This window comes from Actinia tenebrosa, unplaced genomic scaffold (assembly GCF_029948245.1).
Source record: "Actinia tenebrosa isolate PJP-AT-01 unplaced genomic scaffold, QUT_ActTen_1.0 PGA_scaffold13__45_contigs__length_12533684, whole genome shotgun sequence".
In the NCBI taxonomy this organism is placed as follows: domain Eukaryota; kingdom Metazoa; phylum Cnidaria; class Anthozoa; order Actiniaria; family Actiniidae; genus Actinia; species Actinia tenebrosa.
In genome coordinates, this window is record NW_028292573.1 from 403,215 (window position 1) to 419,326 (window position 16,112).

At 37.1% G+C, this 16,112-nt stretch overlaps 1 protein-coding gene across 3 annotated transcripts in view; it reads left to right on the forward strand.

The window, feature by feature from the left end:
- LOC116291021 (anaphase-promoting complex subunit 7) overlaps positions 1 to 16,112 on the forward strand; it is a 136,516-nt gene that overhangs the window by 41,711 nt on the left and 78,693 nt on the right. For all 3 annotated transcript variants that reach the window (XM_089029049.1, XM_089029051.1, XM_089029050.1), the window contains exons 10-12: positions 2,970 to 3,062; positions 6,611 to 6,699; positions 7,100 to 7,214. In XM_089029049.1, the coding sequence (XP_088885175.1) occupies positions 2,970 to 3,062; positions 6,611 to 6,699; positions 7,100 to 7,214 (297 nt within the window). The remainder of the gene's footprint in view (positions 1 to 2,969; positions 3,063 to 6,610; positions 6,700 to 7,099; positions 7,215 to 16,112) is intronic.

Here is a 16,112-nt window from a genome sequence, read left to right on the forward strand (position 1 = left end):
TTTAAGTGTGCTATATAACTTTACTTTTAAATACAACCTTTTGCTTTAGAAAGAGACCGAAAAGAGCAAACATTCCAAATGTATAGGAAATTTTTTCCAATGAACACAACAAACACGCTGAAACACTTCTTCGAAGGACGCCATATTTGTTCTGTGGCTTTCCGCGAAATATCGACCAATCAGCATGAACCTTCTCGTTTTTAGTAGGTTCGTGCTGATTGGTCAATTTTGGGAAAGGAATGTTCGGCTCAAGTAAGCAGACGTTTGTGGGGAGGGAAACGTTGCGTGACGACCCTAAGAAAGGCTGCGAAGGAGGCTATATCAACCTTGGAGTCGTAGGTAACGGTAAACCCCGCACTTTCGAGTCGTTTTACTCAGGATTTTCATAATAACACAGAGAACTACTAAGAAATAGTGAAACAAAGCTTTCTCGCAACGACAAAACAAATTTGCTGTCGATCAACTTCACACTAGCCTCCTTCGCAGCCGTTCTAAGAACGGCTGCGAAGGAGGCTAACTTCACACCGACACGTTTGCAGCGGCTTGTCGCTCCAGTTTCTAGGTAACATCTTGATAAAGTCCATTGAAGACTCCTCGTTGAAGCGAGACAAGGTAGAAGACTAGTTGTTGTTGTTGTTTTTTTCTTTTTCTTTTTCTTTTTCTTTTTTTTCTTTTTTTTTTTTTCCGCCAAATTTATGTTTGAACAGCAAGGCCAATATAAATGAAATGTAAGAAAGTGCTAAAAGGTTTTCCAGGCCACCAATTTTGGTGTATTTTGGTGTATTACACTGTCACGCAAATCAGACACAGACTACCTTGCACAACCCACAATTCTCCGAATTTATAGGAACAAAGCCACACGATTTCGTTTTGGAAGTATAGTGATAAATTTAAATTTATAAATGATAAATTTGGAAAAAAATTGGAACCCACGACTTCGTACCCACGACCCACGACTTCGTACCCACGACCATTAGGCAAACTTTATCTTGGGGTATTTGATGGAGAGTTTGCCTAATGGTCGTGGGTCGTGGGTCGTGGGTACAAAGTCGTGGGTCGTGGGTACGAAGTCGTGGGTCGTGGGTACAAAGTCGTGGGTTCCATTTTTTTTCCAAATTTCCAAATTTATCATTTCTTCACTATTCTTCTAAAACGAGATTGTGTAGCTTTCTTCCTGTAAATTCGCGAACTCGACTCGAAGTATTAACGTAAAGCTTATAGCTTTTTGTCTCTATTATTAGTTTATAGGTTTTTTTATGGGTTTAAATATCGACTCTACTATGCAAAGTGGTTCTCAGTAAGGTGGTTCTCAAAACTGCGCAAGCTCCCCGCGTTATAACTCAGGGTTTTTCCTTTTTTCGAAAAGGCAAACCAAGCTCTGAACCAGGATTAACCGGTAACGTCTATAAAATCCCCAAACTTTGCTGTCCTCAAAATTAGGTAGTCACGCAAATCTTGACCTCTTGGGTCACATATTTCTTGTTTGTCATTGGTAGTTGTTAAAAGCAAATATTTTGAGTTTTGGCTTGATAATAGAAAACGAAAGGAGCATCTTATCAGATATTTCCATAAACTTTACACCAACAATTAGAAGCAAAAATAGACTATGTGAAAAGCGATCGAATTAGAAGTGTGTTGAGAATGATTCGAAATTCAAAAACGTTTTTGTAGTGTCCACACAGCGTGAGCAATGCAGAGTAAAATATTTCAATCTATGGCATAGCTAGGCTCTTTCCAGTCGCACCCAATACGAAAAGATACTAGATCTCTCGTATACATTAAGACATGAAATTAAAATTTGGTTCCAATAAAACTGAATAAAAGGTTTGAGACTGGTGATGAAGATGAAGATGGAGACACGTGTTGGAATCTCCTAAACCGGCGATTATTCATTCCATGTAGTTGGTGGACATGATTTTTAGAGAGCTGACTCTATTGGAATTTCTACTTTCCTTATAATTTAGGTATGGACCCGCAAAATCAAGAATAAAACATCGTTTTGATTATACTTACATCAAATCGGTTCTTCTCTAAGTTACTAAATATAACTTCTTTGACCTTCTTGGTATTTAAGCCCAACTGATACGCTGCCGCTGCATAAAAGCAGTCCCTATCAACCTTGGAGTCGTAGGTAACGGTAAACCCCGCACTTTCGAGTCGTTTACTCAGGATTTCCATACTAACACAGAAAACTACTAAGAAATAGTGAAACAAGCTTTCTCGCAACGACAAAAAACATACAACGAGGAGAAACGCGATGCCGAAAACGCGAATTTGCTGTCCATCAACTTCACACGTTTGCAGCGGCTTGTCGCTCCAGTTTCTAGGTAACATTTCGATAAAGTCCATTGAAGACTCCTCGTTGAAGCAAGACAAGGTAGAAGACTAGTTGTTGTTGTTTTTTTTTTTTTTCTTTTTCTTTTTTTCCGCCAAATTTATGTTTGAACAGCAAGGCCAATATAAATGAAATGTAAGAAAGTGCTAAAAGGTTTTCCAGGCCACCAATTTTGGTGTATTTTTATAACACTGTCACGCAAATCAGACACAGACTACCTTGCACAACCCACAATTACACCGAATTTATAGGACCAAAGCCACACGATCTTGTTTTGGAAGTATAGTGATAAATTTAAATTTATAAATGATAAATTTGGAAAAAAAATTGGAACCCACGACTTCGTACCCACGACCCACGACTTCATACCCACGACCCACGACTTCGTACCCACGACCCACGACTTCGTACCCACGACCCACGACCCACGACCATTAGGCACACTCTTTGATGGATGTATAGAGATTATCACATGTTAAGAACTTGATATCGTTTGGTCAAAACTAAAATATGTCGCAAGATCTTATTGGACAGTTTTACCGTGAAGTGATATCGTATCATTTCACTGATATGGTTTTTTATTCACGGCTTTATTTCACGGATATCGACCCACAATGTGTAATTTATCTTTTAGGTGTTACACGACAATGTGGAGGTATTATGTAGCACAGCTGAAAACTACTACCAAGCTGGAGATGTCAAGAATTCTAAGGCAGTATTCCAAAGGGTGAGAGGAGATAATTACTTATGCATAAATTCTAATAGGTGTTTGGATGGACAAGTGCCAATTTTGGCCAGGCATTGGATATTTTTACCCCTGGTGTAACTCTAACTAACATTTGATTGCATTACCACTTGCATAAAGAATCTTTAATTGATAGTTGTTATGAACGTAATATTTCTTTTTACAGTTCCGTCCAATGACCACAAATGATAGTTCCAAGCAATGCAAAACTTTAATAATAAATAATAATCAAGTAATTCATAAAGCGCCTTAATCTGTTAAGGTGCTGTTTACATTAAAAATAAAATAAAAATAAATAAATAAATGTTGAGAAATGCAAAAATCTTGTTAAAATGCGCTGTTTACATTAAAAATAAAATAATAATAAATAAATTGATTTAAAAAAAATGCAATTATCATGTGTCTTATAAACATAAATAAAGAAAAACGTCTACTGCGTCTTAAAAAGAAAAGTTTTGAGTTTCTTTTTAAAAATTTCCAAACTGCTCTCCATTCTTAAATCAAGAAGAAGTCTGTTCTACATCTTTGTAGCAACAACACAGAAAGATCCATGATGATCTCCATATTCCTTGGTATTGGAGTGAGGGGTGACCAGTAATTGCTGAGAGCTGGAACGCAGTGTTCGAGTTGGCCTGTACTCCATTAGAAGGTCGGACAAGTACGATGGAGCCAAATTGTTGAGGCCCTTAAAAGTGATAAGCAAAATCTTGAAAACGCATACGCTTTTCAACTGGCAGCCAGTGAAAATCATGCAAGACTGACGTGCCGCCGTATTCTTCACACAGTGAAGTCGCTTGATAAGATGCTTTGGAAGACCTATCGCAATAATCCAATAGTGGTGATAATGGATGACGATTTCTAGCGAGCTCCTATCAAGAAAACAGCGAACACGCCAGATGTTCCTAAGATGTCAAAACGCAGTTTTACAGATGGAATTGATCTGATTTTTAAAGGAAAGAGTCTCATCAAAGATCACACCAATATTGCGACAAGAAGTAGATGGAAGTAAACTCTCATCGCCCACCATGAGGCTAGCGATGTCTGGATGTGTCGTGAGTGAAAGACCAGAAGTACAGATTTGTCGTCATTCAGTTTCAGGCAGTTGTTCCATACTCGAAAATCTGTAACACAGGCAATATAGATCACTGCCACAACGGTGTCAAAAGCAGCTGACAATTCAAATAGAATTAAAAAAACAACACGTCGGTTGTCCAAGGCCCGCCATCAGGATGTCGGATGTCGTTGTACCTTTAGGAATCCAGTCTCTGCACTGTGAAAGCGCCTGTGTGCAGACTGATAGACTTCATGCAGACCATTCTTGGGCAAATGATCATTCAACGGACAAGCAGCAGCTTTCTCGATGATCTTAGAAATAAAAGATAGATTGGAAATAGGTCTTTAATTCTGTATAGCATCTGGATCAAATGACGGTTTTTTCAGCAACGGTGTGACAATAGACTTCTTAAATGACAACGGAAAAGATGAACACAGGCTCTTGTTGCCAATCTTGGTTATTAAAGGTAAAAGCGTGGATCGTTTTCTTGAATGGACGTTTCGTCACCGGAATCTTCAACTTGACAATTCAAAATTCAATTTCAATTTATCTACGCTGTTTTTTTTTTTTTCAATTTTATATAATAGAATTAAAAGAATATATACAGCTTGAATAATAGCGGAGCTCTCGCGCGGGCCTAAGGCCCGCGCGAGCGGAGCACCATAGGTATAGAATATGGTAAACTATGCAACTCAGTTTTCGTGGTCATCGCATGGAAACCCTGTGTGTAACGCTAAAAGTGTAGCCCGCCAGGTGTACATCGCGTTTCTGATTGGTCGAGCTTTCAAATCACTCGTCACTTGGAAAATGACGACTTTTTTTGAGCTTTTTAACTATCATTTTTTTGTAAATATTGTAAAAACGAAAAAAAAAAATTTATTGAAGAAATCATGGAAAAAAAGAATTCGCCACAGTGTGAAGACTAGAGGTTAGGACATTTTCTATTTTGTTTTATTTAGTGTAGATAACATAGGTACAACATTACCGGAAAACGAGCAACAAACTAGCATGACGAACGAGCGAAAAAAGTACTTGTTTTGTTCTAATGGTAGTTCATACATGATATAAAATAATCATTTGAAAAAGCACTTTTTGAATTCCACAGTTAAACGGCAAATCCAAGAGATTTTTGACAAAGTTTAAAGCTAAATAACATTCCTAAAATTACCGGCAAACGAGCAACGAACTAGAATGACAAACGTGCGAAAAAAGTGTACCTGTTTTGTTATTATGGTAAGAATACTTTCATTTTGAATTTCATTCAATAATTTTATATCTTTCAACAGATAATTTATCTAAATATTGAATGAGTTTTAAAATTACACCAAATATTCAACTGTTTATTGAGCTTTTCGACCTAGTACATGATTATAAAAATTAGCTTAAAAGCTAAGAAAATATTTAAAAAATTTCCAAACGCCAATTTACTGACAAGGAAAATTTTATTTTGTAAAAACATTTGTTGTTAACAAGATGAAAACTGGTAAAACTGAATTTTCAAAATCTAGTAAGCTTATGTTTTCAAGCTTCTTTTTTCAAGTTTTGAAGACTTTTGTGAACGGAAAATACGGTTCTTGTAAAAACAAAACTTTTGGTGTGGATAATTAACCAAACATCTTTATTAGTGTAAAAGAAGTAAAAGTAAGCTTATGTATTTTGCTCACCTTTTTTTACCAGTTTTCAAGTCTGTTTCATAGTCTTGATTTGCCCATAAAAGTTCAGGAATTCAAAGCTTAAAAAATGTAGGCCATGGAAAACTTTGTCGAAGAATCTTACAAGAAAAAAACTAGCCCCTGGGGAGGGGGGGGGGGGGTTGGTGGTGAGTTGCGTACAAAATTCATATAAGTGGGAGAGTATTCTCGCGCAAAGAAAACGATGTAGTGCATTTTGATTCGTTTTCAGTGCATGTTTTTTTCTTATGCGGGACATTATCTTAATATTGATTTTTTTTCCGAATTTAATTTTATCTTCCACATTCATTAAAATTGGGCTCCCTGTGACTTGCGTGAGCTTGCAATGATAGAGACCTTTTTTAAACACCTTGGACAATTATTCGCATGTCTCTATCATTGCAAGCTCACCGTTCGTCTCACTTCGAAGCAAAGGCACGGCTACCTTTCAAGATGGCGCAGGGAACTGTGAAGGGGACTATTCTGCATTTGGGTATCTTAATTACGTTCATTAAATTTTGTCAGAGTTTTTTAAGACCAGACTCGTACCCAGTCGCCTGTCTTGTCTTATTGTTCTCACGCTGTGGTTGGTGGGAAGGATTTGGTCAGTTCGCGGCGCATCAAGGGAACGAAGGAAGAGAAAAGCGAAGCGTCACTTTTTCTCTCTCCTTCCCAAAAGCCACCGCGCACATTGGGCCACTGTTTTCATAGTCTGTTTTAAGACTAAAAAAGATTCTTAAAAGTATGCTTAAAAATACTTAAAAGTATACTTTTATTTAAAGAAAGTTGTTATGTTGTTACTTCAGTGTCATCTTCTTGATCCTCACACACTACAAGGAATGGACATATACTCGTATCTGTTGGCTCAAGATAACAGCAGTAAAGAACTGGAAAAGTAAGTCCTAGTTTAATAAAGACAATAATAACCCGTCTTCTGTAGAAAACTAAATCTAACTACAGTGGATCAATTCTTTGGAATAACTTTTCCATCCTTCTAAATCTTACTCGTGCTTAAGATCCTTTCCCTTCTATCGCATCCAGAATCGCACGTGTGAACGGGCCTTTAGGGGTCTATTTTACCCAAAAAGCTAGACCACAATTTAATGTCTTTGTTTGGATGACAGAAAAGCCCCTAGTAATTACACAGTTCTGTTCATGAAGTTTCTGCACAAATTAAATTTGACAGAACGTTTGTGCCAAAAATGTGCATGCCCCCCTTCGCGACTACTCTAGCGTGCACTACCACTACTTCGGCCTAAAATAACATGCTGGTGTTTTTCATCGATTCTTGTTAGGTTGGCCAAAGATCTCATACAGGTGACTCAACTGAAGGCTGAACCATGGATAGCTATGGCACATTTCTGTGATCTAACCAATCGCAAGCCAAGAGCTGTTTACTTTGCACAAAAGGTAATAACTCAAAGGGAATTGGAATTTTAAGAAATTAGATATCAGGAGGGGATTTGGACCCCTTATGCGCGCTTCCTCATTTTCGCAGACTTTGCAATTTTTTTACCATAAAAATATGCATTATCTGAAAAATACATAAACGCAGTTAGAGTTGTCTGTTTTGGAACACAAAATAACCTTGTTGGGTTGAAAGAGATATTTTACCGCACCTAATATAAAACATTCCTGCAGGATCATAATTTTCGGTGTGTCGCTAATGAATACATAGAGAATACTTCATGGAAAGTGCGCGCGTACGGTTTTTATCATGAGTTGTGCAGTATCAAAAAAACGAACGAGCGAGTCTTCGAGCGAGTGAGTTTTTTGATACGAAACAACGAGTGCATTAAAACTGTACAAAGCACTTTCCGTGCTGTATTCTGTTTGATATATACATACTGAGAAAATTGATAGCGAGTCTTCGAGCGGTTTTTCCTTTAATATTTGTAGACTTTCTACATAATCCTCTACAGTGTCATTGGGAGTAACAACTCTATTTTCTTCTATTTTTTATGCCTTTGCTTACTTTTTACAGTAAAAAAAGGACCTATGTTAGTAAAATAACAACAACAACAGTACTGACAAGATTTGCTGCTTCGCTCAATGACAAAGCTACCAAGTCTATGGAAACCATTCAACGGTGCAGTGCAAAAATATCGTTCGTCCAATCAGATCGGCGAACGACTTTTTTCCACGGTGAAAAAAAGTCGTTCGTCTCTCTGATTGGCTGAGACCAGTGAATGAACAAAAAATTAACTGAATAGATTTTCAGTGAGTATTTCTCAGTATGTATAATAAATTAGAATACTATACTATGAAGATATAAGGTCCAAGTGATGTCTAAATTTCTTTATAACTATCCGGATGTTTGAGTTTTCAATGGCCTCTTGGCAGACGTAATGCCCTTTTCTGATTGGCTAAAACACTTTGGTGGGCAAAACAAATCCACTTCGCACAAACTCGCGAAAGTACGGTCAGAGTTTGTAGTGAAAGATTTTATGCTAAGTTTTTGAAAGATGCAAAAAAATAAAAGCTCGAAAGATATTTGATATACCATAATAAGGGAATGCCTGTCAAATGAAAAAATCTGCAATACGCTGAAGTCATTTACGATGGCAGAAATCGTAGCATATTTCATCGAAGTGATAGTGGCAGACAAGCAGCCAGCGAAAGATCCTTGAGGGAGTCGTATAACCAGTATTTTAAAGGTGGGCATGTACACCGCCACCCGGTTAGCTCAGTTGGTAAGAGCGTCAGTCTGTTGTGCGGGAGGTCGTGGTTCAAGCCTCGGCCGGACCAACACTCAGGGTCTTAAAATAACTGAGCAGAAGGTGCTGCCTTTGTAAATATATCTGCAAATGGTTAGACATTCAAGTCTTCTCGGACAAGGACTTAAAACCGTAGACACTTCCTAACCTACAGTAAATGGGGGACATAAAAGAACCTGTTGAATTATTCGTGTAAGAGTAGGGGATTGTCTCCCGGTTCAACAGTTCAACGGTTCAATCCCAATTTGGAGGCATAAAACGTACTAACAAATCACTCATGATTATGACAGAAATGCGTAAAGATCACTTGTTAGACTGAAAGAGAACACTGCTGACATCCAGTTCGCCTAGTGCGATTGTCTTGCAGGAAAGCGACCGACGACAACTTGCAAACATATTGCCGCTCTGTGCTATGCTTTGGAGGACTTTGGCCCAAAATTTCTGGCCAATAAAGAATGTTTATCCTGCACCGATAAACTGATGCAATAGAATCAACCCCGCAAACAAAGGTTAGAGCCTAAACGCATAAGCAAACTTGATTTCTCTCTTGAACACCATGGTGCCGAGAAGAAGAAGACTACATTAGTTGGTAGAGATCCATTAGAACTAGTCGGTAAAGCTACTCAGTCCGATAATGAAGCAGTTAATGCGTTTGTGTCTAAACTTCAGACATTCGGCGCTCGAAATCCAGAAAAGAAACCTGTTTTTCTGTCTGTTATAAACACAACACACAGTATCAATAGATCTGCTACTGCTACTTTACCCTCGGCATCTTCATCTACAACAACAGATCCCAATCTCTCTGACCTTGGGGCAACTTCTAACTGCACTGCCGTGGAACCAGAGATTGTTGTAAAAAGGAGATTATTGTTCAAACAAAACTTAAATTTAAATGAGCAAGAAAGAAATGATTGTGAATTATGGTACAAAGCAAGAGCACAAGGACCACTGGCTCTTTGTGTGGAAGAATTATAAATCGTAACAAAAATATATTCCCATCATCTATTTTAAAGTCCCTGATATCTTCATTGAAAGGGCTGGTTTTCTAGTTGATAAGGAGAAAAGCTGGCCTAGGGGCCTCCCCTGATGCAGTGGTAGTAGATAGTGAGGGGGCAAGCATAGGTTGTGTTAAGATTAAAGCATCTGCTGTTAATTGGGAATCATCAATTGAGGATATAATTATTACAAAAAAAGGCAATTTCTGTCTTTGCAAAGCTGATAGCAGTGATCAGATTGTACTGAAGTCCAACCATGTGTAATACCACCAATGCCAGCTTCAACTATATGTCGGAAGAGACAAATTTAGGTGGTGTGACGTTTTTCTTGCAACAAAGGATGACCTTTTTACTCAAAAGATCATGCTGGACATGAACTGGGTGAACAACAATGTACCTGAATTAGAAAATGTTTATGACTCATTCCTAATCAAGAGACTAGTTGTGTAATCTAAGAGTTTTCAATTCTATCATATAAAATCCAGATACAGATTGTTGTAAGCAAAGATTCTTTTTGACAACCATTTTATGTATATTTTTATGAAAAAGTCACTATTGTTATCTGTGTACTACTGCATATGCCAGATTATAAGTTAAATGTAAAAAAACCACGCTGTTTATTTAGATACAAGCTGATTACGAAAGTTGGTAAGCATTGCACAAACAAAGAATATCTCATTGAGATAAGGAAGTAATTGCCAGTGTAACTAAAATATGGCTTAAAATCTTGTACTCTTTTATCTGCCCAATGGCTCTCTCTACATGGATTCTGGTATTAGCAATTCGTCTGCCTAAAGCTACCTCATGTGGTTCAAACTGCTCTTTTCCATTGGTAAAGGGTGGAACATTTACATGGATGCTGTATGGCTTTGAAATATCCTTAATTGAGAACCCTCTGTCTTCTAAAATAACGTCACCAGGGTCCATTAGTTCTAGCATTCCAGACCTTTGGGTAATTTCTTTGTCTGAAATATTGCCCCCATAGAGGTCAGAGACAAAGGAAATTGCTCCTGCTGGGGATATTCCCACTAGTGCTTTAGCTCTGTTACAATTCTTATAACTGGGGAATGTTAATTGTTGATTGACTGGACTTTTTGGTTTGGGAATTTTGATCGCCAATGATTACCCTCAAAGAGGGATATTTCAGGGCAACAGACATTGGCATGGAGTTGATTACCTGATCTTTGGATGGCCAAATATTCAGCAGCTTCAAGCGTTTATACATTGCTGGTATCCAGCGAAGGAAAATTCTTGAAACAGTTTTACTATCGATATGGAAGATGTATGCTAAAAGCTGCTCAGACAGGCCCAGTCTTAGTCGAATTGAGACTAGAAGAAATTGGTCTTGAAGACACAATGCACCTTGAACGAGTGACGACAACTGACCTTTGCAAACCAAATCAAAACAATAATCGAACAGTTAAGAACTGTTGAAACCAGTAAAAAACCTAAGCTTCGAAGCGTTCTTTTTCACGTTCAAGGCATTCACATTTCGCTCTGTCGAAGATTCGATTATTGTTTTGAGTTCAGCAGTTCCGCATCAAAATTCACTTGGCATTCCTTATCTGATGGCGCGACTTCCTCACAGATTTCCGCTAACATCACGAGAGCCGAACAAGCTTGATATGAACTTATTACCTCACTTGTCACTGACTCAGCTAATTCTGCTAAAAGCAAAAGATTTACATCGTCGTCTCTTTTTAAATACGTCCGCCTGACTGGAGTCGTGTAGCTGTGTAGTCAACCCACATCCCGTATGCGTCGAAGCTGACTCATCTCTACACGACTCCACAATTTCTTGCCCTTGAACTCGCTTTTCAGGTCTAGCTTTTACTTTCTTCGTCCATGCGAAAACAAAGGGAACTTCGTATTTTCCTTTCTGTTCACCTCCTTCAAAGTGGTCGCTGCATATTCGAGTGTGAACATTAACCGGAATGCTTTCACATCTAATACAGGCAAGCCAAGTTTTAAGCAGTTTTTTATTCTTCAATGGGAGCCTAAATAATTTAACATTTGACCCTTTCTTTTGGCGATTTGTACAAAAAGGAACTGCACAACTAGAAACCATAGCTTAAGGACCCCAATGCTACGATATAGCGAAGTTAAAAAAAACTCTGACAGTACTTTCCCGAGTTTGTGCAAAGTGGATTTGTTTTGCCAGCCAAAGTGTTTTAGCCAATCAATGAGGAAATTACCTGCCAAGAGGCCATTGTTTGACTGAAAAATGAAATAGAAAATATTTTTTGTTTAAAAAATTAAACAAATCTGAGACACCGGTTTTAGGTCGAGTGATAATTTAACGTTATCCAAAGTTTAAGGTGGCTCGACCCCCTCACGCTTGACCGCTACCTTCCACTTTTGGAACGCTAGTGCATAAACGTGTCTTATCCTATTGCAAATCTTTTTTGCACATAAGTCACATAAAGATTGAATTAATATTTGATGCAGTTTTTAATGAGATCGGACGTCATAACACGTAATTATGATGAAATATCATAAATCGGAAAGCAGCTAAGCGAGATGAGACCGTGCATGGTACGAAAGAATTTGATGTTATGGTCATTAGCAAACAATAGAATTCCCAGAGCATCAAATCGTTGGGAAACGATCAATGTTTTCTGTATTTCTCGTTCGCTTTAGATCGCTTTAAATGAGTTCAATAGTCTTGCAATTTTGTGTAATATTAGTTTAAGTTCTAATTTGTATCCTGACGTAATTTTGAGAGAAATGATCAGCGAATTTTAGAATAATGGAAGATCTAGTAAAATTGACTAGAAAACTGCGATGAAAAGTGCGCATCAAATGTTTACCCTGTCTTCTGCACTATACGTTTTCACAAAATCGCATAAGTCGATTACCTTCAAAATGTTCCTTTTAAAACTAGATACAGAGTAAAACTAAATGAGCAATAACTTTTGTGAATATATAGCTCTGAAATATTAATTTCGGCTGTATGAAATCCATTGTTTAGTTTTGAAGTAGATTATGCACTATATTTAAATAATCTCAAATATCTCATTATTAGCTAGATAGATTTTTTCAAAAATCCCCACAAATGGAGGCATCTAGTATATGATTATGTGGTACGAAGCATTTTAGTGTTGAACGCTCTGCAAGGCTAAAATTATTTTCTAAACGAAATCAAATATTTCATCATAATCACGTGTTATGACGTCCGATCTCATTAAAAACTGCATCAAATATTAATTCAATCTTTATGTGACTTATGTGCAAAAAAGATTTGCAATAGGATAAGACACGTTTATGCACTAGCGTTCCAAAAGTGGAAGGTAGCGGTCAAGCGTGAGGGGGTCGAGCCACCTTAAGTCCGGATCTGATGTAATCCGGATAAGCTAGAAAATTTTAAAGAATCTATCTTTTTGCGGCTCAAAATCTTCGGGGAAACCCAATACAGTCAACTCTCGCTTTGCAGACACCTCGGTATTACGGACACCTTGCTATTACGGACAGGAAAAAAATCCCCGACGAAAATACTGACGAAGGAATAACCGTAAATAACTTTCGCTATTGCGGACGCTCGCTTGTCACAAATTAATGAGAGCAACCGCGCAGATTATGCGTACAATGCTTACTGGCACTTATAATGTAGCCCGGCATTTTTAAAATATTAATGCGCAAAATTACAAATAAACGACAAACACAACATATTTGACAAAAGTATATTTATTTGTATTAAGTTTTTAACTTTTATTCCAAATTAAACATTTTTTCAAAAGCCTCAATATTAACTTTTGGAATACTTGTGGTATAAAAATGAAAACTTTCCCACCGAATGACATAAAGAAGGGCGACACTGAAGCATTTCAAATCCATCGCAAAGCAAGTGGGGCCACTCTTTAGCTCTATAGCTCTAACAAACCCATAAAAATCTGAATTATGAATTCTGCCAAAAAGTCATGCGCATTGGATCCATTGCCAATTAATCTGGTCTGTGAACATTAGATGTTTTACTGCCGGTGATCACAAATATGTTAAATGCATCTCTGTCCACTGCACATTTCCCTGGCGAATGGAAGAAAGCGATTGTGAACCCTTTACTCAAAAGGAGCGCCAAGGATACTACTCACAAGAACCTGCGTCCAATTAGTTATCTACAATTCGTCTCCAAGATTACTGAAAGAGCAGTATTTGATCAGGTGTACAACCATGTTATAGCCAATCTTAATTGGCGACACTCCTATACTATTAGTTACTGAAGCTAGGAATCTAGGTGTCTGGTTTGATTCTAATCTCCAATTTCAAAATCACATAAACGAGACTTGTCAGTTAGCTTTTTATTCACTATATGATATTAGACGTATTAGGAAATACTTGCCTTTCAAAGCTGCAAAGACATTAGTGCAGGCTTTAGTTATAAGTCGCATTAATTATTGCAACGCTATATCATATGGTCTGCCAGGTTCATATTCTTAAATTGCAACGCGTTCAAGAAATGCAGTCGCTAGGTTACTGACCAACACACCGAGCTATGCTCACACCACTCCTGTCATGTTAGAACTTCATTCGCTACCTGTTAAATTTAGGATTATATTTAGATAAATTTAATAACTTTTAAGTTTTACACGGTCTAGAACCAGTGTATCTTAGTAAACTTTTATCTTTCTAAGAGCATTCCAGATATGATTTAAGAGCGAAGGTCCACTAATATCGAGCATCGGCCGGTCACTGTCAAAACTTCGATTTTGCTCATTTTTGGTTTGCTGGAAGGTATTACCAAGTAAACAAACGTGGTGTAGTTAGTTTTTCAAAAAACCGCTAAAATTCTGAGAAATCCGAGAAAATCTGTTGGCCTAGCGGCGATCTCAAGGTTATGCAGATAAAGATAATATCACGCTTATAATAATAATAATAATAATATAATAATAATTTATTGAGTATTTAACAAGTTTCAATACTTTACAATAGAAGAAAGAAATTATACTAAAAATGACAGGTTAACAACTATATATAATATTACAATTTCTTAAAGAAGATAATATAATGCATGGAATAAAATGATTTGCTAGGTAAAAACTATAAATAATAATATTTACGAAATAGATAAGTTTTTAATTTAGATTTAAATAAATTAAGTGAGCTCAAGGCTCTTATCTCTTGAGGAATTTTGTTCCAGAGAGCGGGGGCGGCAGCTGAGAACGCTCTGTCACCGTAAGTTTTACTGGCAGTTTTTGGAATGATTAATTGATTTTGATTAGCAGAACGTAGTGTGCGCGTTGGATTATGGAATCTCTTCAAACCCTGCACAACAAAGCGGCCAAGATCATCCTGGATCGTCCTCCACACTCCTCAACATCTGATGCTCGGAAAGAACTTAATTGGATGGAACTCAGTAAGCGCAGATACTACCATCGATGTTTACATATATTCAAATGTAAAAACAGATTATTATCATCAAATCTAAAGCTTAATAAGCTCAATGAGCATGGCTGCAACACGAGGTATGGATGTTTCGCTTACCACGACCCAAAACTAACTGGGGAAAACAAACATTGCAGTATCAAGCCATGAAAGAATGGAACAATCTGAGTGACACACTTAAACAGTTTTCTAAGATTAGACATTTTAAATCGAATTTCTTTTAAACCTGTAAACCTAAATAATCTGAACTTTTCATCTTTTACAATTTTACATACTAGTAATAATGATGTTGACTTTTTACATACTATTGTCAAAATATCTTATCTATCAGGACCTTCTCGAAAATCACATTTATAAGTGAAGAAGCTTCCTGTTAAAATATGAATGTAAATTAAAAAAATAAAAAAATAAAATGCAAATTTTCAGTTGAATCAAACAGTCAAAAACAACTGACGCATACAGAATAGGAAAAAGATATGAAAACTATATGTTTATAAATTGATAGAAGAGATGTTTGAGACTTGATTGGGTAAAAAATAATGGTTTTAGCTATTTATTGAAAGCGGTCAGATGATATTTAGCATTGAGTGGTATTCACTCATAGATCTAAGCCTTGTTACGCCAAAACAAAAATCAAGTCCGCCACTTTTTTCCTCAATGAAACTCACGTCATGGACTGTTTAGATATTCTTCTAGAACATATCTAAAAATCAGTTTGGGTTATTGTATTTAGTGTTCATGCGGAGGCCGTGTACATTGGGTATTTTCGACGTATACCGTGACTGAAATCGACAAGTGTTTGTTGTTTGTGGTCGCTATTTTCTCATTGGTTTCTATTTTAATCCGGAATTTAAACCCCAAAATGCATTTCCTTTAGGAAAATTCCTTTTATTAGCAATTTACATTATTTCAGCATTTGCAACATCCGTTTAGGTAGATTCTCTAAAGGAACTAACATTCAGATTAAGCCAGTACAATTGACGACCTACTGTAAGATTTTACCTGCTCCCCCTGATGTAAGAGTTAATTACCTCGAACGGAGGCAATAAGCCATATACATCCCGAGGGATGTATAGGCTTATTGCCGACGTTCGAGGTAATTAAGTATTTTATTTATCAATTGAGAAGGTTTTCTATCAAATGTTGCTCATTATAAATGCGAACGGTCTATATATAGTTATTAACCGGGTTAATAACTATATATTGACCTCGCATTT